The sequence below is a fragment of the Aythya marila genome (genome assembly GCF_965140915.1).
Source record: "Aythya marila genome assembly, chromosome: 2".
Lineage (NCBI taxonomy): Eukaryota > Metazoa > Chordata > Aves > Anseriformes > Anatidae > Aythya > Aythya marila.
The window spans coordinates 121,465,961-121,493,298 of record NC_139043.1 but is presented as its reverse complement, the minus strand read 5'-3'; the positions used below and the strand labels follow the sequence as shown (position 1 = coordinate 121,493,298).

Below are 27,338 nucleotides of genomic sequence, written 5' to 3'. Positions count from 1 at the left end.
ATTATGTCTCACGCTTGAAAAAAACAAAGTAATATGATTTAAAAAAAAAAAAAAAAAAAAAAAAAAAGCTGTTTTATTCTTACCAGTCCCATGGTTTGTAGGTTACAGCCAGAAGCACAATCATCTTCATCAACAACCACATGCACAAGGGACAAAATCATAATATTGGAAAAAAAAAAACAAACGGTTAATACCAAAACATAATATGCTGATAAAACTTGTAATATTACAAATATATATATATATATATATGCATTACTACAGCTTTCTTAAGAATTCTGTATATTTTAATGAATCATTTCAAAACATTTGAATGCCATGGTCATGGCAGTTTCCTTATGTCAATTTAAGTAGTATCAGAAAAATCAAACAGAACTCAGTAGTATATTATTTCTGAGCATGCTGGGCATGTGTGCACCTTGTTAGGGCTGCACTTACCAGTCTCTCCCAATCAGCAAGCACACTTTTCACACCAGAACAATGTGGCTCACAGCTAACAAAATCAGCCATTTCTCGCATCGCTCAAAACCTGGTTTGTTGACTTTAAACACATTTTTCGGCAGAAGGAAGTATAACTATTTTTGTTACTACTGGAAATTAATTCCTTTAGAAGACAGAATTATGCTTCATTCAACGTTAAAATCCCACTAAATTGTACTGATTTCTGAAAAAAAGTTCTCTATAATGCAACAGTAAGAACTGGTTCAGTGCTGTGTTTACAACAATGCTGTAAACACTTGTTATAGATGGTTCATGTCCAAGTGTTGTCTAAATAGTAAGAAAAATGTCTGTTTGTGAGATGGCAGCATGGCCTAAACCATCAAATCAACACATCAAGGCGCAAAAGTTTGCTGCATGAACACTTGGGTTTCTGTTTTACCCTCTCGTGTTTCATTTACTGAGACCTTAAGATCCTCATTTATTATTTGAATTACTGCATCTTAAAAGATAACCAGCTGAACAGCTAGCAAGACTTTTTAAAATCAAATTAAATAAAATCATGTTCTGCACCCTGCTGAATCCTAACGCAACTAGAACATGGAACTGAGAAAGAACACCAGGTTAACTAAGTCCAGATAAGTCAGAATTTAAACTTCCCAAACTATACACAAGAACTCCAAGTACTAGGTCTTCCAACTATTATCCTCCCTTCCCTAGCATACGTATCATTTCACAGAGGAAAGTACTTGTCTAAGGACAAAAATCCCCAGTCTGGAGAGCACAGGTGACCGTCTTGAATGTTAACCTAACAGGATCTCATGCAGACTGGAAATATAAAGGAGCAAGCCCAAGCAACAGGAGAAACTACAGTTTAAATATTTAATTTGAAGATTTTATAATGCCTTTCCTATTTCCTGCAACTTTGTCTAGCAAATCTACGCAGTGTGTACCTGACCCTGTCTAGCATCGCAAAATCACAGCACACTGGCTCTCACTCCTCCTGGACTGACCAACAGCCCACTCCTGCTAAGGCACTCCTAAGTCAAGCAGAACCCAGAGCTTCAGTACAACTATGTCAAACCTGTGCCTCCTCTCCCGTCTCCCCAAAAAATAATCATCCAGAAGACCAAAAAAAAAACCTTCCTTGTTTATAGAGAAATACCAAACATTTAAAAATATTTTGGACATATAAAAAATACTAATTTTTCAGATTCCACTAACAGTCAAAATATTTCTCTTGTAATGTAAAGAGAAAAAAAAAAAAAACATAACAGTAAGCATGTAAGGTAAAGGACATTTCCATATAGCGTAGGAAAACAGGCAAGCCTCTGCCACTACAGCCTACAATACGGCATCTTACCCACAGTACAAAACCACATATTGCTTTAATTCATCTTCCTTTCTGCCTCAAATCAGACAATAAAACCACTCATCTATTTTCAGTGAGGGGAAGATGAGGAACTTGTCTCTGAGGAAAATGAGCTGGAAATATAGAGATAACATGGTAACTAATTAATTACCTCGCTCAGTACACAGCGACAGGCCATAAAGCTAAATGATGTTGTAAAGCTGTAAGAGAGATTGAGAGAGAGGAAAGGCTGCTCAAGGATCCTCCATAAACATCAGTGGAAAGTCATTTTAAAAATCAGCTGCTTGAGTAACTAATCTAAGTTGTTGCAGGAAATGCCTGTTTAGGTTGTAACCATTCAAGCTTGCATTACCCATTTAGCATTAGCTTTTGTCTAAAATGACTGCTCATCCTTAAAATTAATGAAAAAAGGCAAATTTGCTTTCTAGCTGGTGGAGGTTCCTCTCCAGACAACATTAGATTGAAGCCTTCTCAGACTGGCCTATTGAAAAATATTCGAATGGAGAAAAAAAAATAAATAAAAATCAAGAACACAGTTCTCAGCTGAAGGTAGCAAGTTCTTTTCCATCGTTTCAGTCAATCCAAGAAAGGGCAAGACTGAAGACAACCCTATACACAAAATTTAGATGCTACGTGATACCAGAGAGCTTGTAATCAGCTCAGATGATGATACAGATAGGCTTACTTGAGACTGCAATGTTCTATTACACCTTTAGCAGTATTACACACGTCACTTGAACACTAAAACCTCTGTCCAAGAAACAGGACACCCTGCAACGCTCGCCAGGGTACCAAATAAAACACCCTTCAAGTAACTCTCACCTTCTACATCTTGGTATCTGTTTTGTTAATGTCTCTCACCTATGGGTATATGAACTGCTAACACCACCACCAAGCCTCAAAGCATGACCAATAGTAAGAGGCATTCAACTTCTCTGAATATTTTCCGTATTTACATCTCACAATTTTCTGTATTCCATAAAGCTCTTTAATGTTTATCATTTACTTCCTGTTGCCCCACCTCAGTAATTAAATACTTGAATTAATAATAAATTATTGAATTAATTTAATTAATAATAACTTGGGATACTACTCTTTTCATGACTGTAAAAGATATCTGGATGAACACCACATTTGAAGTTAAACAAAGCATGCAAGAGCAGGGCATTACATTTATTTCTCACTACTGTTCATCATATGCAACAAAAAAAGTTTTACTATGTTAGGCTGTTAAAATTTTATTATAATAGGATGATTTCTGTCAAGCAAGACAAGGAACGTTTAATTCCAGAACCTCAAGCCTGCCATGACATCTTATGCATGGTTTCTAAAGCAAAACCTGTTTAAGGATACAGATTTCTGAAACTATGAAGCAGTGAAATCATGACTGAAAATAATATGTTACAAAAAATCTAGTATGTTACAAAAAGCAGGAAAAAGAGACACATTGGCTGCAACTTAACCAATTCAGTTTCAAAGCCATCTACTTCTTCACTGAAGAACTGAAGAAATGCCATAAGGAACTTACCAACTTACCTGCTAACGCTTCTATCACAAATCATATATTTTTTTGCTCTACATTTTTCCTTATGAAATAGTTACCAGCCTACTTTTCTCTTGCATTTTTCTGAAGTTAACACAAAAAGGTAGTTAAATTACTTTAATTTACTTAAAGTAGGCAGTCACACTAATAAACAAAGCCATTCAATACTTCCATGCTCTACATTATGACAGAATTTCAGCATTCTGGTGCTTTCCTCTTTTGTATTGCAGTGCTGACAGTGAACATCAAGGAAATAAAAGTAGAGCTGGCATTTTTTAAACACCAAACACAAAAACAATAAACAAAATCACTGAAATTATCTCAGTCCATTCATTCCTTACCTCCTGTTTCTCTCCTCATTCTCATTCTGTCAAGTTTCTTCTGCTGCTCCCTCAACAGTGCCTGCTGTTGAATCTCTAGCGTCTGATCATCTTTTGGAGGGTCAGGGTACATGTGTCTCAAGCCTATGCGCGTTTCAGAATCTAGAACCAAAATAGGAAATTTAAATTTTGATTTAAACTAATACTTCTGAAAAACATCTTTGAAGAAGCATATACAGATACAAAGCCATAAGAAACATTTTTTTTAAATGGTGACAATGACCAAGATGATGAGCCACTCTAGCAGGAGTTTTATAACTTTACTACAATACCAAAAATATTTTTTTCTGTTGGAGTAGAAACAAAGTTACATAGAATCATATTTTGTTGGGGAGTAAAAATCAAATTCATTCTACTTTCAATAACATCACAGTACCAAATGCATAATAAATCTAGGAAGCAAGGACTGGAAGCTAAGTGCATGTCCTAACTGGTAATTCTATATTACAATGCCGAATCTCTTTTGGACCTCACGTACATGACAGGAAAATAGTCCAACTCCAGAAGCAGAACTAATGAAGGATGGGTGTGCTCTTTCCCAGAGTGTTATAAGGCACTATATATCACTTTTTATGATAGGTGTAAGAGATGCAGGTCAACATACCTTCACTTGAAATGGCTTGAGCTCTTGTTTAATTTCAGGATGTGATATCTAGTTACAAGGCCCTTACAGAAAAAGAGTAATACTTTCTTCCCCCAAAATCTAGAATGCATTAGAAATTTAGAGTGTGTCTAAAAATCTAACTATAAATTTTACGTGACTTGATTGAATCAGATAATAAAAATTTAACAAAATTTCCAAGGTATTCTATAAATCCAAACTTAATAGAAGTTTACAATTATTTCATAAAAGAAAAAAACATTTCTCAATCAAAATTACATGCATTCTTTAGAAGACCACATACAGTGTGCCAACAAATGCTAATAGAAAAAAATCTGAAAGGTTTCCCCATCAACTAAATGTCAGGTGGATGTGCAGTGACTGGCCATAGCCACCATCTCATGGTGCAGTATCTATGTATCAACAGTTAAACTGCAGACACTTGAAGAAATGGCCACACACAGAGACACACACATACAAAACTCTGTCTACAGAGTGTGTCGTGTATGGGCAGAAGCCGTGAAGTGGCTGGTTTTTGCTTTGGGCTTTTGTCTTTAAATGCTGGGTAGCACAGAAGATAATAATGGATGTTTCACAGCCTTCCTTCCTCAACAAGATCTACCTACCTTTGTATTTAAGTTCATTAAAATCCCAAATGTTCTGTATATTGACAGGATCTTGTGCATCCCTTGATGAAGGTCGCCTTACTGGAGCCTGCAGACGAAGTCTGGCCATTTCAAATATGTCTTTTGGATTCTTCTCTCTCTTCCCACTTGAAAAATGCGTAAAACAAAATATAGTTTAAAACTGTGATATTCATGAATTCCATGAAAACATAATTTAATACTACTTATATCGTTTATTCATTTAGTATAATTCCTTAAATAAAGCTATTGCAACAAGAAAATAATTTTGAAAATAACAACACTATATATTGCATTATAAGAAGGAATAATCTACTTGAAACGAACAAAAAAAAATCCTCTTTATGGAATGGAATTAATACTGCTGATCTGATGAGTCTTTTCCAACTAATTGGTATGATTACCTAATACATTTTGGAAGCAAACCAAAAAGTTTTAAATCAAAGAGGCAGGATTTTCTGTAAGGAAATAAGTACTTCCACAGCAGTATACTATTCATCAGGTAATGCAGTCTCCAGATACAAGTCATAGGAATATGACTCCAGATACAAGCTATAGGAAGAAAGGTAATGCAATAAAATTCTACGTTTGACATCTGTTTTTGGAACATTCTCTAAGACTACTATAACTTCCAGTGTTACCAGTACAGCCGTACAGCCAGTCTTACACTAAAATTTAGAAAGATTCTTGGAAAAAACAACCAACCAACCACATACGTTAGAAAAATGAAGAGAATTTTCTATACAAGTTTATGTATGCCCTTATGTTTTCATTTCACTCGTGTATATTAGCCAACTAATACTAGCTACCAATACACAGTAGCTTTGAGTTACTGTGCAAAAGCTAACTTTTAAAAATTAAGATGAAATTCTTACCGCGTAATCGGTATATCATCATCACTAGCCACATTTAGCAACTGTTCCTGCAGCCGCCTCTCTTCGCTACGGAGCTGTTTCCTCATCTCTGATAACTCATTTATCACATTCTTTCTTTCCTCTGGAATTTAACACCAATAATTTAAAAAGTGCTAGAGACACTTTTCCACCTACCTCAGAAGTGTGAGGTGAAAAAAAATCTGATAAACTGTTAATTGAAACAAGGATTATATAAACACAATAATTTTGTAAACTAGAAATTAGGGCAGAGCTTTAATTTTAAGACAGCAGAAGGACCAGATCACCACAACAGCAGAAAGCATCCCAACTTCAATAGAAATGTTTTACTGTATTTCAAACAGGAAAAGCTAGGAGGCAAGTGGTTTTGCCAGTAAATAACCTTATTTTTGCTATTAGGAAATGTACAGTCCTTAGAGACAGAAGACAGGAGTTGAGGTGGTTATCAGCACATAAAACCCATTTCTGTTTCCTGACTCCCGCTGGATAGTTTAAAAGAGAGAGAGATCGATCTGCCTAGTGCAGTCTCTTAACTGTTAAAAAGTTCTGACTTCAACACCTACTTTTAGTGTGTGTTCATGCTGACTTTTTAAGCCTACTTTGTGTCTAAGCTGTCTGTTTGCAGTCAGGACAGCATTCCTTCAAAAGTTAAAAGTTCTACAAATCCCTTGGTTTTCAAAATAACACACTAAATAATCTTGGTGACCATTTTCTAGCCTACATCCAGAACCTAGTAGGAAAGCAAGTTTTATTAGCTTAAATACTCCAACGCGTGTTAATTCATATTTCTTAATTTCTCTCATGACAAATGGTCTGTTACTCAATTTCCAAAAGTTGTATTAGGAACCCATTTTGCTTCTGTACAGTGGAAGAGCCATATCCTCCCCATAATGGACCAGGTGCTGACTGCATCTGTAGGACAACACTCATTGTTATATTCCATGTGGTTTTTAGCTTTATACTTGTAAAAGTATCCGAAGAAAAATTACTGCTTTCTACCCACTACTTCCCAATACAACTAACATATCAAGCGAGAGCAAAGAGGATCCTCCCTGCATGTCTAAATTTTAAAACTACCAGTGAAAGCAAAGAGGAATTAGGCAGATAAACGAAGGAAATAAGAATTTAAAAATCAGGAAAGAAATACTCTACAGATTGCTAGTCTAATACACTACTCAGCCAATACAAAACTCTCCCATTCTGCAATGTTCTGTCACAAAACCAGTCACCACAGCTGTCACTGAAAGATTCCAGCACTTACCACGATCACTACTCCATTATCAAAGAGTGTTTGTTTTGTTTTTAAACAGAAAAAATATTTCCTGATGAAGTCATATAATAAATATACAGTTATATATAAAAACTTCCTAAGAATTCCTTTGAGGGAAAGAAATGAGAATTGTAACTGAGACCAATTCAATTGTAATAGAAAGTGAACTTGCAATAAAGGCAATACCTACCAAGTGCACGCAACTGGTTTCTTCTAGCAGGGACAGGTGGAGAAGGAGCCCTTGGAGGTGGAGGATCCTAGTGACCATAATAAATATGAAATGTTAATGTGTCAAAGTAAGCAACTATAACAGACATAAAATAAGGAAACAAAATGTTCAATTCATATTAACTATCACTGTTACTAGAAGAAAGAATAGTAACCTAACAGGTTGTTAATACGTAGGGTTATTTTGTGTTTGTTTTTGTTTGTTTGTTTTTGTTTTTTAAATCTGAACTTTAAAAGTATAAATCAAGTCATTATGATAATACTAACAAGACACTACTCAGAGATCTGGACACAGCTATACTAAGTGCTGCAAGGACATACAAATAAACCAACTTTCTTCCAGAACTTTTGTAACATATTGGGAAAATAACAGTTTTAAATAAGAAGGCTTAAAACATTTTCTGAAATTGCACTGTATCATGTCCAGACATAATCATTTTAAAAACGTTTAGCCCAGTTCATGCGTACATTTACTAAAAAACAGTTTTCAATCAAAAGTCAGAAGTGTAGCCTGATATTCAAATATCATAATTATTTATTCTACTCTACTCCTCACAGGAAGAAGTAAAAAAAAAAAAAAAAAAAAAAAGTCACATGAAAGATTAAATAAAGTGAAAGAAACTAGTGGACTTGGGACCACTATTGTAACTCATTTATGATGCAAAAAAAAAAGAAAGGCAAATTGTATTAGGATTTATAATCTTTTTGTATCTTCAGAAATAGAAAATAATGTGCACAGCTAGAAATCAAGATTAAACTTCATGCCTGAGCTAAGTTATCTTCTCAGTTCCTGCTCTGCTCTGGGCTGAACAACCCAAGGTACCTCAGTAACTGCCCCCCTAAGCCCATCACCGTCTTTGCTGCCCTCTTTTGGCAGCTCTATTATAGTTTTATGTCCTTCTTATATTGTAGCACCCAAAAGTGCACACAGTAATTGAGGTGAGGCCACACCAGCACAGAGCAAGGCGATCAATTCCATTGGCTGGATAGCAAGGATTGTTAGACCCTTGGTAAGCTGAACAGAGCATCTCCTCAAAAAATGAGGTGCTCATCTCTACAGAAAATGTGCATGCATGCATGCAAAAAATAAATCAGACATCCTGAAAAAATTCTTACATTTTGAATAAAATTGAACATTACACTTCACAGGTATAAGACTGGCTAATAGTAAACACTGTCTCTAGTCATTCCAGTGAACAAGCTGGCAAACAGGTAAAACCTGGTAGGATTTCACACACTTCACTGTCTTACATAAATAAGTATATGTTGACTAGAAAAATCATACTTGTGTATAGTAAGATACGTGGCTTTCAGCAGATGGAATCCTCTCTTCTTTTCTTACTGATTTGTTCTGAAGAGCAGGAATGATGGGAGATGGCTGCCTTGAGAACTGCAAGTAGAAAAGTAAGATAAAATACATTCTTATAGATTCTAAAAAACTATTATGGACAGGAAGGGTTTTGTTAATATGTTTCATTTGACAGGAAAATGATTTATTTATGTGTTGAAATAAATTTGTATTTAATTTGCTTTCAATTTTTAACCTCATAAAATGATCGCAAAAATTATTTCATGAGATTTCATTTACTCCCTAGAAAAAAAAGTACTATTTTTTTGTGATGCATTTTTTTCATTCATCTATGATTAAGTTATACTTCTTTTTTTCCTCTAGTTACTTCCATTGTATTTGTCCATTTAAGAGAAACGTTATGTATAAAAGAGAAACAGTTCTGTACTTTACACAGATTTTGTCTGTCAAACTTCTCTGATGGACTTGTACGTCATTCAGGTCAAGGGAAAATAATTAAATTACAAAGAGCATCATTGTTGATAATGAGCAGTCCCATCTAGTCCTCTAAATTATGTAACTTTTTGCGTTTGGGCCTCAACAAAAACAGGCCACAGAACTTCACAGCAGATTTAAAAATCAAATATGTAGTGCAGCTTACTCATATGTATATGGTTTTACTGTATTTTTAATGTAAACTTGATCAGCAAGATAACATTCCACTGTAGTATGTCTGGTTTTTCAATCAGCTGTTCTCCATGTGTGCTAAGTATACTGTAGCTGGGGAGACTAACAGGGGAGCGATTCTGGCAGAGGTCTAAGAAATCATTCTCTCTCATTAAAACAGTCATTTTAAAAGTTAGGAAAAATATTTGTATCTTAGAAAGTAACTGAAGCATACCATCTTTTTTTCCTCTTCCATCTTTGCTATTTTTTCCTTCTCAAGATATAATTTAAGTTGTTCATCCTGCTTTTCTTCTTTTTCTTTTCTTCTTTTTTCTGCCTCTTTTTGTCTCTCTTCATCTAATCGAATTATTTCTTTATTTTTCAATCTTCGCTGTAATAGAAACATTATTATTACATTATAAAGACTCAACATTTTTAAAGTTTTGCTTTGTTTGTCTTTGAGAAGTTAAAGCTACACATCAAAGTGGTTAGCATGAAATGAAAAGCGTATTTCATTAAGCTGACTTCAAACTTTCAAATTAAAATCCATGTTATGCAAATATTAAACATCTGCAGTCCCGGCCCAGCGAACATATAACAGAATTTCTAATAACTTCAATAAACACCAGTTTGTGTCCCCAGCTGAAGCTAAACCATAGGAGTCGTTTCCAAAACATGTGCTATAAAATAGTAGTGCCCACAGAGAAAAGTTATCATCCAGTCACAGTTTTAGTCTTGTGTCTGTGAAGATGATACCAGTCAGCTTCCTACACTATGCTAGTCCTGCTCTACTTATCCAGAAAACTCATCCAACTAAATTGCACATACTAGAGAAAAGAATCTAGAATTTCTGTCTTAGAATTTCTGAAGTCCTATGTCCTGAACTGATCTTTCAAAACTACGCGTGGTAATCAAAGATTTTTTCCAACTCTGATGACATTGTCCTTGTCTTATAGTTATTTATGCAATTCTGAATTATGCAAATTATTTCCCTTTTTCCAAACCTGATAAATAAAGCTTTTCAGTTAGAATTAAATCACAAGTTTACCTCCATGAAAAGCACTCATTACACTTCCTTGGCATTCTTCCAAAACAAGTGGTATTGTTATCTCAAAGATACATCCTGGTCAATTCAAAAAAATAATTCTTTCTGAAATAAGCTACATTAAGAATGCAAATAATTGCTTGAGAGCTAGATGTAAGGGACTAATGAAAGAAGCATTTGTTTTTAATTCATTGATTTGATAATGCTTTTTATGGGCCTCATTAACAATCTCCTTTAAATAGGAGATCACCACTGTCAATTACAAAACTGCAATTTTCCTTAAAAGACTTAACAGTATTTCAAGTTGGTAGCATACCATAAAGAGTGAAGAATATGTTTGTTAATACTGACGATTTTCCACCTCTCCTCTGGCTAACAGACCATTTTAAAAACAAAGAATTTCACAGTACACTTCTCAGTTTACCTCCTTAATCTAGAGGGCAAATATTACAAAGGGTTACTTCAGGGTGAAAAAAAAGGGATCAAAATATTACACCTCCTCCTCTTTCCTTCTTTTCTCTTCTTGTTCATCTTCATATGCTTTTTGAATTCTCATTCTCTGTTCAGCCAGTCGTTTTTCTTCTTTTTCTTCTTCTATTCTAAGTTTTTCTCGCTCTGCTTCTTCCCTACGCCTCTTCTCTTCAATCTAGAAAATAAAGAAGCATTCAGCTGTCAACAGACAGCAAAAATCTGATAAACAATGTTTACCACCATGATTTTCTACAGAATTTGGAACCCCTACTTGTGCAATCAAAGGCTGTAAGGATCAACTGAAAGAATTCTAAAGCCAGTCTTACAACTTAGTTACGAAATTCATTTTAAATGAGACAATATTCTATCATTTCTTTTTGGTCATTTTCTTTCTTATATACTGTAACCACAATAGAATCATAGAATCGTTAAGGTTGGAAAAGACCTCCAAGATCACCTGGTCCAACCATCTCCCTATTAACAATGTCAACCATGTCCGTAAGCACCAGGTCCATCCCTTCCTTGCACACCCTCAGGGACAGTGATTTTAAGTGAAAGTACAACCTGAACATTCCTTAACACTTACTCTCCTCTGGATATGCCAGAATAACACATTTTTAATGGAATAAATAATGGAAGACAGGAAACCCAAACAAACAAGCAAAAAAAAGACACAGCAATAATCTTTTTCATTTCCACAATTATATTTATAGACACAGTACTGACTTACTGAAGCTAAAGGTCTGCCTATTCTTTATTCTTTTTGGCAGCACTGTACATGGAAAAGGACTCAATCTTTTCTTTATAAGGAGATTCATACCAAACTACTGTATGACATTTCTACTCTTAAATTATCTAGGATTTCCTTGATATTGACATTTAATTAAATTAATATTTAATTTTCATACCATGGAAGTATATGCAATGTTTTACGGACAGAAGACAGGAACTGGTAGAACAACAATCTCACTTCATTATTGTCTCAGTGATCACTATTTCACTCTGACAAACATGCATTTGTAGCACGCTGACATCTAAGGGCAAATGTTTTTCTTTCTTTATATATTTATGGACGTAAACTTCCACTGTATGCAAAGTTTGAGAGCTCCAAACTATATTTAGAGAGTCATATTTAGGAAAAACGATGATCTAAGTTAGTGAAGCCAACTATTAAGAGCATCATTTTTATAGGCATTTGTTACATGTAAGGCAAAACCAAAGAGACTCAATTGCAAACAGCTCTCAGCACACATCCTCTGTGCAGAATTGGCTATGCCTGGAAGTCTTCGGTTAGCAGAATCTGATTACTTACTTTGCCTTTAACCCCTCTTTTTATTATTATTGCTATTTAAGATGACAACTGGTGTACATATTCACCTGTAGACGAAGGAAGTTCTTGTATGACTCTTGTCGCTTAAGTTGTTGTGGAGATAGGGGTTCGCTGAACACATTACCCCGAGCAAAAGGAGAGGTCTGTGCAAACGTAAAACCTAAGGAGGGAGAAAAAAAAAAGTTTCCAGATAAAAATCAAAGCAAATTTAAGACAGCAAGGCAGAGTTGAAGAAGCAGGAATCTGAAACACTTCTTTCACAAGGTAGTTTATGACAGCCATAATTCAAGGCTTTAGCTGAAAACAATAGCTGTGATTAACAGTTTTCACATTGTCTGCCTAGAACATTTTAACTGCTCAATTAACAATGTCTAAGCCAGATGTCTTTTTACAGAACAACATCTACAAAAGATTACAGGATATCATAAAGCAAGACATTAAACTGCGGATTGCACAGTAGAATATGTATCTTAAAAAATGCCACATTTAAATTAATTAGAATAGCAAAGATTTTACATTTCATAACTTAATTGCTTGCCTTTACTCTGACTTAACACACATAGTACTGCTCCTTAGGTTTATTCAATCTTTAGACACGGAATATTAGGTAAAATAGCAATGGATGCTACAAAAAAAACAGGGCCAAAATCTGGCAGATAGACTTCTGAGCACTCAGAATATTGAACTTTGCCATTATAAGGCACCTTCTATACTCTGAAGTTTGAAGTGTCAGGTCTCTTCCATCTCTGCAACTTCCTCCACTGTACTGGAAACAACATCACTGGGGACCAGTTGCCAAGTTACTCTCCCTGAGGTAAGAATGTGTCATAACCTTACAGTCCCAAAAGCGCTACAAAAGGTGATTAACTCGGATAACAATCAGAACAGCCTCTGCAGGACAGGATCTCTACAGGAAGTAGAGGAGAAAGAAGTAAAAGAAGAAGTTGCGTTAACATTTCACCTGACACAATATGTTCCTCATTCTTACCAAGTCTACTCCAAGGGATAGCGCCTCAGGGGTGTGCAAACACCATAGCTCCACTGAGCTGAGATGAACACAGCTGCTAGCTGTTCTCATGCTCCACCCTTACCTTTCCCTACACAATGCCTTACCACCTAAGTGAGATGAAAGCAGAAATAATATATCCACTTATTCCCATACAAGTGCACAGGCTTACTGCAACAGCCTAGCCTTAAAAGCATGAGCTTGCAGAACCAAGTAAGCACACTGTTCCAATGATCGTGTAATTCTTTACAAAGAAGTGAAACCATTTGCACAGGAGAAAGAAATACAGCATATAGGCTATTTTAAGGGCATCACGACAGATCCTGACCCTCGTCCATCCCAGGTTGGGGACAGGCCTGGTACCCAAGAGCTCTCACTTAGATATCTCACAAAACATAAGAGAGAAAAAAGATGCATTAGTTTTTAGTAGGAAATAAAACAAAATCCCTAAAACTTGGAGGCAGCGCACAGGGCTGCACGCGTACCTAATTTACCTGTAACCTTTTGGAACTTGTTAACCACCATAGCGTACCTGTTTCATCTTAACCTACAACCTCATCCACCTGCAGACCCTTCCTCCATCCTCTTATTCCGTCTTTTCCTCCTACTGTACAGTTTTATTTCACTGTATCATTTGAAAGTAAAATAAATACGTATCAAGATTTGATTAGATAAAATTGAACCCAGAAAACTAATGTACTAATCCTGTCAAGTACTAAAATATTATTGTTATTGATGATACAGATAAGAAAGTACATTTTTCAGTGCACACAAATGATAGCAACAGAGAAGTCTGCAAAAGAATCATGATAGTTGACTTCAGTGGTGGAAGGCACTACGTCTATTATAGAACTACAAGGGAAGAGTAAAGAAACTAGAGGAGTTTGATCACTAAGACCTATAAGTAATTAGAGCTGTAATAGTGTTCTTAAAAACCTGCTATTTTATTTGTAGATGCTTCTGCGTTCTCAGGTCTTGGGGAGGCCAAACTTAGGTCAACAGATACAATAGCCCTTTTATCTTCGTATAGTCTCGCCTCTGGATTATGATACGCATCTTCATTTTGCTTGTGCATCATATTCAAGTCAGCTAAAGGAAAGGGGAAATAACTGTTTATAGCATTTTGTTCTCATAAAAGGCATGTTAACCACAGATTCCCCAAAATACAGGTCTGCTTCAGCAGCTCCACCATTTGTGGTCACAGCAACTACAGGAACAAATAATTTAAGCAAAGGGAAGAATATATATGCTATAGGTTAAATATCAGTTGTCAGGGATTCATTGATTGAAGTATTTATTTTGTTGGCTTTCTTTTACCAGGAATGATTCTTCACAGCAAACCTCCACCCCAACAAAAGCTATGAAATGGGAAGACAAAGAGCTCAAAGACAAAAAAGTCTGACAAGTCTGTGTTGACAAGTATGTATTTAGAAACCACCCATTTCTATTTCCTTAGAGCTGTAAAATACTTTTCAGGTTAGTATTGGCATTTAAGTACTGACTCTCTACTGCATTTGATATCTGTTACGGGCAATAACCACAGTAAACCATAAAGGTGTATTTTGGTCTTCATGTATTCCGTCCAGGTGTAGATGTCTCTACGTAAGCAAAACAACGTCATCCATTAGTTTTTTAAAACACTTTTCCATCAGAATTTACATCAAAATTGTACCATAAAAATCCTGATCAAAGATGTTAATTTCACCTTGAAATATTCATTATGCTACACTCAAAAGGCCAATTAAAAAAAAAAAAAAAAAGAAACAAACAGAAAAAGACCAATATGCAGTTTTTGAATTATCTTTTTAAACAGTGTTTATGATAAACATGAATTACTGTAGTCATTTAAACACAGATTCCAAAACCTTTAAACTACATCTCTCTCTGTAAAGCAGCTTTTGCATTAGAGTCTCAAAAGCCCTTTTGGGGAAGATAAAAGACAAGTCACACTGCATGAAATAGAGATCTAGGAGAAACAGCACGTTGTGTTTGATGACATTTGACTTACAGCTTATCCATTAAGTTGCTAAAGTAGGGTGGGAAAAATAGCTTTATGTATGTAATTCAGGAAAACAGGTTAAGAAACTTCTTTCTCTTGGTTCTTTATTTACAAACAGAGATAAGTTTCTCAAGAGGCATATACACACTTCAGGCTAATATAAGTTTCCACTCTACTCACACTATCATAACACACAGAGAAAGAAGACAGACACTCAAATGCGTTGCTTATCGATTGACAGTGTCATCACTTCTATCTGCTCCGGGGATAAACATAAGCTTCTAAACTTACTATTTGGGCACAATTTTTTTTATTATTATTATTTTTTAAACACAAAGCCTTTGAATTTTACCCTCAGACTTTTAAACTACTCTGTGAATTTAACCACATGCCACTAAGGTATCATAAAACAGACACTAATTATATATAAATATACACATGTTATATATAAACTGTTATCCAGTAAGTGTTCCATGCATTGAAAATTCTTATAATTTATTACCAGAGAACATTTTAAAAACCTAGAACGCTAGAAACACTAGAAATCAACAGTTATAAAGCTTGAAGTCTCACTGACTTTAAAAGTTGCTACATTTATTTGTTTTGGACTACTACTGCTTCTACTAACCTATTCAGCTTTCCACAGAAGGAAACCAACTGATACTATACCCCTGAACAGGCATGAGAAATGCTCGTCTCGTAGACCCCGTTTAAATTCCTCTGGGTAATTCATTAAGAATTCTCTTATTTTGCAGATTAATTGGAAACATTTAAATTTCTGGAGGTGGGAAGAGGTGGAGCAAAAAGTTTCAAGTCCATTTGGCTTATGGTTTCAGTGTGTTCTAACCACTGTTACCTCTTGAATAAACCATTGAATCATGAAGGAGGTTGAATCCATAACACTCAGATCAGGTTTTATCTGATGAAGAATTAACATGGCATTAAAATCCTCCCACAGGAAGCCTACATTCAGTCCCATATATCATGCTAAGTCTTAAACAAATCCATCTCAAACAAATCTGTTAAAGAGGCAGTAGAGCCGTATTCACGACAAGACGCTGAAGGAAAGAAAAGAGCTATCACAGGCCAACAAGAGATAAATACTTGGCTAGTGAGATGCAGGATAGGTCCTAAAGCCACATGATCAAATGTGAACATGCAAATACCCTTCACTCAGCTGAAAAGAAGCAGCCACCATTAAGAGGATTTCCAAAGCTGTTCTGTAGACTGTGTGGGAGCGAGTGTTCAACAAAACAGAATCTGTGGCACTTAAGGGAATTTAATGTTAATAGTTTTATTTTGAGAGATATAAATCTAATTGTGCCTACAGAGTACTATTTTTATTTATACAAAAAATACTGCCATGGGGTCCACTACAGCACCTAAATTGTACATCTTCAAATCGAGAAAGCTTTGCATACTACAGGGCCCAAATCCAGGACCCACAATCAGGAATTTGAGTTTTAATCTTACATCTACCTCCAAATTACTGGAGAGATAGCTATAATCTGGGCAAGTTGTTTATCTATCTCCCAGCTCACTACTCCCATCTTCTATAAAACAGCACTTGGAAAGAAATAAAGCTTAAAAACATTACTGCTGACTGACTGCTACTTAAACACTCATTTGCCAGCAGTGTTACTTGGGGAGATTTAAATATTCCATTTAGCTTTATATATTTATTCAAATATGTTTCCATTTTCCATGTCACAAGTAGAACTTTCTAAGACTAGCAGTGATTCTAAACTAATAACATAAAAAAAAACAAACTGTTCCTGGAAAATGTTTACATAAATGTCTTCACAACAGTCTTCAGCATATTTGCATTGCAGATGATTCTAACAGCTTCTTTTCTTCCCTCTCCTTTTACTATTGCATTTTTACTTTGTTTATAGTTGACATTATCCTGTTTCCTGTTTTTGTTTGTTGTTGTTGTTGCTTCTTTTTTTTTTTTTTTTAAATTGTGCCCTGTGACTGATTCTTCTGAAACCAAAATAATTACTTAAATATTCCCAGAGTACATATGCTTAAAACAAGTATTTCTATTTGTCAATAAAGTGCTATCAGTGTTATAAAACAAGGAAACATATCTAAATAGAGCTTTTACAGGAGCAAGAAAAAAAATCTTTAAAAGACGACATATAATTTTGGCAAACATACTTATCAGATTTCCTTTTGCATCTCTGAGAGGAGCGCCACCTCCACCTTTTCCCCAGGGATTGTAATTCCTCATTTCTGCTTCTAACTTGGCTTCATAGCGTTCCTTCTCTTCTCTCTCTTGTCTACGTCTTTCCTCTCTCTCTCTTATCTAAGAAGAAGCAGTCCCAAGTCAGTTGCATAAAAATATCACATGAAGTATAATTTTAACAACATGTTAACAGAACAAGCTGAGTGCTATTGTTATCCCATCTGTATCTAGTAAATCACAAACATTTCATTGCCTTTACTGCAGACAGAGCACTGAACACTGGTGTCACAACGTACAGAGATACACATTATAAGACTTCCAAATATTCACGTCTGACACTTTCAGTAGATCAAAAGTTCCATATCCTTGGATCTTGCAGTACAGAAGGCTGTACTGCCTGAAATTTAAACAGGCAAAGCTCCACGGCATTACGGCACCTGATTCTCTCAACCTGATTTTGTTTAGCCTAAACTTAGATTAGAGATGGGATAAATACTTTTACCCATAAATGTTTTAAGAGAATGTGATACAGTTCTGTAACTATTCATGAAATATTTTTTGTGCAGCAATACAGAATGTTTAACTGCTCATACGGTTTGTTCCTTCTTTTTTTCAACAGGTTAAATGTATGTAACTAGATCTCCTTACTTCATACAGCATTTATAACATGAACAGCTGTTAAAAAAAAAAAAAGTCAAACTTCCATTCAAAGCTTTTGAAACATTAGCTGCTATTTCTGTTGCTGAAATATGTTAACGTATTTTCTTAAGTTTGTTCCTTCTGTGCAATAAATGTTTCCTTTTATCTCATAGTCAGACAATTTCATAAGAGATGCAGCGAGTCAAAACAAAGACCTGTCTAGTCCTGGAGACTGTTTCCAAAATTGGTAAGTCAGGTTTGCCTATAGGGGAAAAAAATGGTTCTGAACATTTTGTTCACTTACAACGAGAAGCAGCATAATAGCTTTGAAAAGGTGTATTGTGCCAGGTTTATTAGAACTTTACATCAAGCTGTGCCGTCCCTCACATGGCAAAATAGAATTTATTTCTTAATACTATAGTGAGAAAATACCTTCAGAGAAGCCTAAGAACAAGTGCAGTATCAAACACTATTCCTAAATGTTTATTTTATTCTTAATTTGGCCTTGACTGGCAGCCTCTACTGTCAGTAGAGGCTGGCAGTATCCCTACAAACAATCATAATTTAACTATAACACTTTTATAGCAATTATTTGCCTCAACTGAAGAAAAGCATAATGAATCAGATAGGAAAACGTTAGTGCCACTGAACTGGGTTCTAGCAAAATCTCTTCTGAAATGTGTCCTTATCATGGTCAAATACATTTTATAAATGTAGGTGCAGCAACAAAATGCCACTAAAATGAGCAGAGGACTAGGATGTCTACTGGAAGACATGGAACTCAAATTTGTCTAGTCTATCAAAAAGGAAGTTGAAAAGAGATGAGACATCACATACAAACTCACTAAAACCAAGGCATTTGAATTAGTAACCAAATAATCATGAAGAACTTATTGAAATTAGAGTGCTCTTAATTATTAAAGCAATAACGCTTGAAAGCAATCTTTCAATGAAAATACCAGAGCAAAACAATTCATTGCATTTAAGCTACACCTTCTTATGTTTATGAAAATAATTTTATATAATTTGATCTGTGGGAGTAATGTGTTTGCTCCTAGGCTTTGCATTTTCTCTGCCTCTTGAAGAGACAATAAGTTTGAAGAGATTGCTGTTCAACTGAGTATCTAAAATGAACTAACGAAAGGTCAGAGGACCAGAAGAAAGTAAATAATGAAGGAAGGAAGGGTTAAGAAACATTTTTACTTGTAAATTAAATGCATATGTATGGAATGAATATGAAACGAAACCGTATTACAGTTACAACCACTATATCGTTAACAACAAGAAAATATCAGAAGCTTTATAACACAGTACCTGCTGTTGCAATTCTTGTTGATAAGATAATGTTGCCTCTTTGGAAGGCTTTGATTTTTCTTCAGAAAAAACTCCTCTGCTTCTTTGTCTGTCTCCTGTATTCCTCTGTCCAATGTTACTTCTAAATTAGAAAACCACACATGTGAAAACATCATGAAAACATCACAGGTTCAAAAGGAAAAAAAATCCCTGCCTGAAATATGTAACATCTTGTTTTCCATAGCCTGACAGTTTATAGTCTGAAACATTTTCATAAATATATACAAAACAGAGGAGATCACTGAATTACTGTTTAGATAAGACTTCTTAATTAGAATTTTGAAGAGTTGTCTTTAACGTGCTTTAATACAAAGGCACCTCATTAGCAAAATACTCCCAACATGAGAAGCATACCAATACAGACAAATACAACAATACAGATACAAATACAAGAATATGAATACACTTAATACTTACAGAGATTGCTCTACTGGGGCTTGAACTAATGGAGGATCCAGATTAGGTGTGGGTTGCATTCCCATCATACCTGTACCATCTGCACAATAAAAATAAAATACTATTTTAAGTTTTGGATGCTTAAAAATAAGCATTTGCTATTACTTAAAAGCATGTCTCTCAGTGCTCAGACCAGCTGCATGATTACCACAAGGACTTTGAACTTCTACATCAAACACAGCTAAAGCTTAATGCCCCTAAAGCAAGAAAAACAATGTAAAGGTACAACTCCATTTCTTACTTTTAAAATCAGCTAAACCCCTTAAATTTGTAAATTTACAAGTGTCTTCATTAGCATAATTTACAATGAACTAACAAAAAGTAACTAATTTAACAGCTTTTGACCGCATGCTTTCCAAAATGCATCCTGTACTGTGAGGAGAACCACACTACACCATACACTACAGTGTATTTGACACTTGTACTCATAGTGAAATAGGAATGACAGCATTCTGCCACAGCAAGGCTTGAAATTACTGTACCTACTACTGCTTATGTTCAAGATAATATGGGATGCATCTCTAAAACAATTCCATGCTTTGAAATCTTGCTCTGTGATAACAACCTTGAGGTCAAATTGATCCTGTATGTCAATTTTAAGTACTAATTTGTTTAATACTCTGAAGTGTAAGCCATTTTATGCTGAAAGTTGCATTGATAACAAAGCTAAAAAAAGCTTCTGTGAATTAAAGATTACAGCTCCTATTTTACCTTTTCTTTGGAACTTCAAAATTCTTACAGGAGGTGGGAGGGCAGAACAAGAAAAAAACTTTTGCTTTTATTTCTCTAGCATTCTTTAATATCACCAACTGATGCAAATCTCATTCACATAAATACATAAAAAAATTATTGTTGCAAGGTTTCTTTGTCCTGCATTTTAAGTTTTCTGTAAAGGTACCAATACACAACTTTGCACTCCGTATACATAGTTGTTACTAGTTTATATTATTCATCATTTAAACAGATTAAAAGCAGTCATCTGAATCGCTAACAACCAATTCCCCTGAAATCATCAACTTACAATATGCAAGATTGGGATCCAAAGGATTTCTAGCCCCATAAAAGTAATAAGCATCATCATAAGGCGTTCTATAGTTGTCTGTCAAAACTGGTGGTGGAGGTGGTGGCATAGGTGCAAGCCTTAAAGAAAAAAGGAACAATTTCTGTTTTGTTGTACAACTGAAAAAAGATCATTCAAAGAAAAAGAAAAAAAGAAAAAAAATCACTATGGAAAAATTCTAGATGTAGCTCAGTCCAAGACCTCTTTAACGTTAGTGCCATGCAGGAATGAGACATGATAAACCTCAATAAGGTGTTAACCTTCCTTTAGGTAGTTGTACATGAACCCACACTATTCCAGAGTTCTAAAGAGCATAAAACAAGGACACCTTCTTTAACTAGTTCAGTTGATGACACTTAACGGGTTACATCTGTAACAGTAAATAAAACAAGACAAGGATTGGTCTCTGATTAGAGGGCAAGTGGCACAGCACAGCTTCAGCCACATGGCTAAAGCTCAAAACGGTTTAGTCTCAGCCACAACATCGAGGGGAATTCCCTGAATTCCCGACCTTAGCCCTGGGAGACCTCAAACTTGTATGGTCCAAACTCATGCCAGAGCAACCACCTAGCAATACAAACACTGCTGGGCATGTGCCCAAGCACCCTCACAACACAGTTTAAAGTCCTAGGTATAGACATTATTTCTACAGTAAAACTCTTCTACACAAACATCCACTAAGAGAGCCGTATTCAAGTATGTTCAGCTTGGAGAAGGGAAGACTCTGAGGAGACCTGACAGCAGCCTTCCAGTACCTAAAAGGGCCTACAGGAAAGCTGGAGAGAGACTTTGTGCCAGGGAGTGTAGTGACAGAACAAGGGGGAATGGCTTTAAGCTAAAAGAGGGGACGTTCAGATTAGACATTAGGAAGCACCTGGGAGCTGCCATTTCACCAAGAGTGCTGGCAAGCCCTCGGTGAAAGTCTTCATTCACTGGAGAGACGGAAGGCATGGACACAGGAGTTTGGAAAGCAACCCTGGGCCTTTCAGGCGGCACTTTCTCTTCAGAAGCCCTTGCTGTCAAGCCAAACTGCCTCAATCTATTTGGCTGAAGGAGAAAAGAAAAGAAGAAAAAAGCAGTTAACTTGTTATTAACATGAAATACTCTGAACCTCCATTTAGGTTGCATTAAATATTCTACTAGTTCTCAATTACCTGTTCAAATTTCTAATAACTGCTTTTTTGTGTTGTGTTTTCTCCCCTCACAGGGACCTACTGGAAATCTACTGCTACAAGGAAATCTACCATGTTTACCACAGAATTAAAAAAAAAAAAAAAACAAAAAAAAACTCCATGGCAAGTTTTAAGAAGTATATGGTTGTGTGTGGGGGGGAAAAGTATCCAGGGGGAAAAAAAAAAAAAAAGCATTTACTCAGTTGGCTGTAGCACAAGTTATCTGCAGCTGCCAAGTTCCTACGCTGACAGTATTCTCATATTATGCACAGGAAAAGTTTATGAATGCCCTCCCCCTACTAAAACATCTCATCATCAGTAAGAGTAAAGACAAACATACACTGAGACTTTTTCCAATAAACATTTCCTTGCAGTACCATTATTTTTCAGGTTCCTTTGATTCGATTAGAGTTTTTCAAGGACAAACATAACAAAATTAGTTTAGTTTCTTCCTTTTTTTTTTTTTTTTTTAAATAAAGTATCAAATGTTTATTGATAACTGGCAGCCTCAGAAACTACTCAAAGGCAACATGCAAGTAATGCAAAGGCATGCAAATCAGTTAGTTTCAGAGGTATCCTATCGCACCCAGAAAGCCCTTACACCAGCTTCTATGCATAAATATTCTGTTTAAATGAGCCTATAAAAGACCCAAAAAAAAAAAAAAAAACATAACTATACACCATATAAATAAAACCAGATTATGCTTCTGAATTTACCAGTCCTAACATCGCAGTGCTTCAACTAACATGCATGCAGAGACAGTGATACCAGCACCAACTACATATTTAAGATCTAACAGCAAACTGTATACCCTAAAGTATTTCAGCAAAATATTAAATGTTTACCTCCTCATCACTTAGCTGCAAGATAGTATATACAAGGCAGTTAGTACTCACCAATCATGAACTACAGCATTAAGATAAACAATTCACAAAATCTACTAGACATTAATATTCATTTACAATATTTAACTTCATATTTCTAGATGTGAGAATGAAATTTGATAGCATACAAACTACAGTGATTTAAAATTATTTAGAAGTCTACAGACTTTTGTCTTTCAACTTATCTTTTCAAATCCAGTATCTTGAGCAGGAGAACATTTAGTCTTTCTTACTAACAAGCCTAATGTCAACTGTTCCCAAAGTGCCCCAGATTTCAGCTCTGTGGCTAATTAAAGATGTAACTATGGCAGTAGGTTCATTCTGGGGATTGTTTTCTTTTAAACAAGCAGTATATACAACAGTCTACTTCTACATGCTCTGAAACAGGCATTGCTATTTAACCAACCTGTAATTAATCAAGAAATCCACCTAATTAGAATCTCTCCCCAAGAAGCAATTTGAAGCTAGCAGTGACTGTTGCCTAATGAATGCAGCAATTCTACTTAATTGAAGGCTTTCAGCCAAATTAATGGTTTTAAATATACATGTCCTGGACTTGCTCTGGATATAATTTTGCTCATACAATGAGCACTTTTCAGTCTCTGAGCAAGATGCAGTATGTGGAATGCTTCACCACAGCATGCTTCTGGCTGTTCACGTCTGATCAGACATGATTGTTTATGCTGACTTTTCAGCCTGCTGCAGCCAAAAGCACCAGCATCCTCTGCTCAGTTTTACCTCTTTTCCTGTCTTGCTCCCAACCATGTACTCCATTTTCACCATCTGAATCCATGGTTAGCTCTAAGCTAACAAACAACAAACGATTCAGACCTTTGCCAGCTAACCAAGCCAAATTGGTTCACAGAAAGGGACCAAACACATGCCACAGATGCCTTAGCCTTAAGTAGAGAGGGCAGGAACATGCAGCTAGACCACTTGACCACCTTCTTTCAATTCAGAAGCAAAAATTGATTCAGCTTAGTTGCTTATCTATGTGCATTTCCAGTCGCCTGCCTCAAATGCTGACTGCTTTGTTGATTATAAGTTACAGAAATTCATTCATCTTCATCTTCTAGAAAATGAGCACTCCTTTCACATCCACTGAACACATCCAAAAGTAGTATCTCAAGTTTCCTTCTGTTTTGTAGCCTCCCTCAAAAAACAGCACCACTGATAATTTAAACTCGCAACCAGTTAAGTCATTAACTACTTTATTATTTCTTGAGCAAATTATCTGTCCTTCATATTCAACTGCAAATATCTACTGTTCCCAAGATGCACTGGCCTTGGCCACTTCAATAAACACACCCATGCAAATCGTACTAGTTACGTGACAATCAAACTGCTATTAATGCTGCTAGCACCGACTATCTTACTCCTACATACGTGATGGTCAAAATTCTTGGTACAATAATCACCTTAATAAGGACATGGAGACATGTTAACAAGAGTTAACTGCATTAACTCTTACAAGTAACACAACATTAAATATCTTGCTTTTTATATTTGATGGTGTAAAAAAAAAATACAACTTTGAAATATAAAAAAAGTCATCACTCTGAGTTAAAATCAGCTGCAAAACAACTGGATTTTTTTAACTGAAAAAGAACAAAATATACAGAGAAAAACTTTCAGCAGCAAACTTTACATTCCCCTAGAAGACTCACTATTGTGCACATGTACAGGCTACCACTGCACGCCAAATATCTTTTCCATGACATCTAGTGCTTTTACAGAACACTTGGTCAAAGAGAAAAAAGAAAATGTTTTAAAACTTTCTTGAACGTATTTTCCTCTTAAGCTGAAAGTATGTGCAATGAGGACAGTCTTATCATCCTTGGCCTGAGTTTTATTCTATCCTAGTGCCCTATTAGAAAAAAGATACACATTTATCATTCTATAAAAGCCCTATAGTTTTGTGAATCAACAACCACAATGTACATATAATAAGAAAAAAGTCTATATAAGTGGAAAAAAAAAAAAATCCAAACTCCTCACCTTCTTTTCTGGGTCTAGAGCTCCAGAAGCAGCAACTGAGAGCTCAAGTTCCTTCTCACTATTTTTGTGGAAAAAAAAAAATCACATCAGAAACCAGTAAGCCATACTCATTTTTTCAAAGCATAGACCTCACAACTCTGCAAATACAGAGTAACAAGACATGCTTCTACTTGACTTCTTCTGGAGTCAGGGAATAAGGACACTGTATATCCTTTGTACATAAATGGAACTCAAGAAGTACTCAGCCATCATTTATTCCACCTAGTTAAATTCCAACTACCAAAAAATGAAAAACCACACATTGCTTTTTTTTTTTTTACTACAACTTTTCAGATTATTTCTTAAAAATGTATCTTTATTCACATCACAGTGATATAAACTTTATAATAAATGTATTCAAATTATTCAGAAGTATAACAATAATTACTATATTGTAATTTCAAGCCTCAAGCAATTTCAGCATGTGTTGCTTTCAATCACAGCGAAGCTGTCAAGAGTAACTTTAATTCATTATCCTTTCATTAATATAACTGTGTGTTTGTATATTTATATCTATTATCATTCAGCAAGCAGCTACTAATACATAAGTAAGAAATTTTATTCTATTATTTTGCATAAATCCAGTACTTTGAAAGCAAAAGGTTCCCTTCCTAAACTGGAAAGCGAAATGAAAAATCATTTTCAACTTTGCAAAGTAATTTTTTACCACCAAGAAAGATATATCCACCTAGAGCTTCTTTATCCCTGAGAAACTGAAAATCAATTTTTAAAATGAAAAATCAATTTTTTCTTTGTTTCACTGAAAGCTGGTGATTTTTTTTTTTATTATTATTAAAAACTAAAGCTCTCATGCCAACTAGCTTAATTAGGTATAGTATTAGCTATTTAGCTAAAGTTCCTTATTTATGAAAATTATTTGTACCATATTCCATATTAAATTCCTTTAAAGTTCAGCTATTATTGTTTAAAAAATATATGTAGTAACTTTCCATTACCGTCTCTTATTTCGCTGTTGCTCAGCCATCTGTTCAATTAGTTCTTGCCTGTATTTCTCTTTTTTCCTTTGGAGAAGTTCTAGGTCCTGACCACCTAATGGAAATGGTCGTACAGTGTGTAAGTGCTCCACAAACTACATAAACATACTGGATAAAAACACTGCATTTCAGTCAAGTCAAAACATAAAAGACAGCAGAGTATACAATCAGAGAATGTGTATAACAACGCTATCCTTACTGATTAAAAAGAGGTTTTAATATTGAAGTTTGTTTTGAATATGACAATAAGAACTACTATAATTTTCATTGTTATTTTTCTAGTTTGCCTGTTTCTGTACAGTCAGGGAGCTACAAATTTCAAAGCTATCTGATAAAAAAATATATTTTTTTTTTCATTGTTGTATTATTATTATTTCTAATGCTCAACTAAGGAAGATACACTACAGCACTCCAAAATTACAAAGCACTGCTCTGGATAAAAAGGAAAGGTAAAACTAGAAACCCACAGGGAGGAAAGCAAAGTGCTCCACTTTTAAGATGGTTTCCATGACTACTACAAATTAGAAAAGTATTGGCTGATACGTGTACGTAAAAGGAAACGGTGATCGCATCTCACACGGATTTTGAGGAACCCAAAAAAGCCCTTACAACTTTTGGTAGTTCTCCCCACAGTATGTGTGGTGTTTTCTATTAAAAATAAACAAACAAACAAAAAAAACACCACTTGTATGACCATCAGACACAACAGACTCTTGACATATTTTCATGCACACAATCACCGTAGATTTCAAATGAAGTAAACCTGAGCAATAAAGTGAAGTAGGCTGCAAAGTAGGTGAAAGGAAAAAAGCACCTACATGATTCATGACAGATTATTTTTTTTCAGTTATTATGTCAGGATTGTAAAGCAACCAAAAGAGGTAAGATAACATCATGGCTTGTGATTTTGGGGGAGTCTGAAATCAATCTAACTTAAAAAAAATAATAATAATCATATCTTTATAAAACATAATATTCTTTTTCTAACGAAGACTGCAAGGAAGACTAATTCATGACTTTGTGTACTGTAGGTTATTACAGTGAGATGTAACCTTCATAACTGTAGGTTATTACAGTGAGATGGCTATGAACAGATCAGGGAGACTGACAGTTACACCCACCATGGTTTTAATGCTGTCCTCAAACAGAAAACTGTCCTGCCACGCATAGCACTGAAGATCAGGTATGTTCAAATATAAAAATAAAAAGGAAGTACACCTCACACCTGTTAGCCAATTTTCCCATCAACTCAAACCTACCTTGCATTCAAAGGCTTGCATCTGAAGAACTAGTTTTCTTACTCGTCTTATTTACTGAATTATGCTAGGAATGCTTTTTTTTTTTTTCAGCAACACTTCTTTCCACTAAGCTCAATAACT

The 27,338-nt window shown here is 35.2% G+C and overlaps 1 protein-coding gene across 11 annotated transcripts in view; it reads right to left on the bottom strand.

Annotated features, from left to right (window-relative positions):
* The window catches only part of CSPP1 (centrosome and spindle pole associated protein 1), a 59,721-nt gene that overhangs the window by 8,399 nt on the left and 23,984 nt on the right, over positions 1–27,338 (bottom strand). For 8 of the 11 annotated variants that reach the window (XM_082754048.1, XM_082754049.1, XM_082754047.1 and 5 more), the window contains 17 exons: positions 25,921–26,014; positions 24,926–24,983; positions 21,745–21,917; positions 20,832–20,950; positions 19,772–19,850; positions 19,316–19,436; positions 17,335–17,482; positions 14,112–14,264; positions 12,217–12,329; positions 10,865–11,014; positions 9,559–9,714; positions 8,655–8,759; positions 7,332–7,398; positions 5,854–5,974; positions 4,961–5,106; positions 3,695–3,835; positions 84–124 (listed from right to left, as the gene is read on the bottom strand). In XM_082754048.1, coding sequence (XP_082610174.1) covers positions 84–124; positions 3,695–3,835; positions 4,961–5,106; positions 5,854–5,974; positions 7,332–7,398; positions 8,655–8,759; positions 9,559–9,714; positions 10,865–11,014; positions 12,217–12,329; positions 14,112–14,264; positions 17,335–17,482; positions 19,316–19,436; positions 19,772–19,850; positions 20,832–20,950; positions 21,745–21,917; positions 24,926–24,983; positions 25,921–26,014 — 1,985 coding nt within the window. Of the gene's footprint in view, positions 1–83; positions 125–2,039; positions 3,438–3,694; positions 3,836–4,960; positions 5,107–5,853; positions 5,975–7,331; positions 7,399–8,654; positions 8,760–9,558; positions 9,715–10,864; positions 11,015–12,216; positions 12,330–14,111; positions 14,265–17,334; positions 17,483–19,315; positions 19,437–19,771; positions 19,851–20,831; positions 20,951–21,744; positions 21,918–24,925; positions 24,984–25,920; positions 26,015–27,338 lie in introns of those variants that run through there. The other 3 variants (XM_082754050.1, XM_082754043.1, XM_082754051.1) reach the window with 2 other exon arrangements.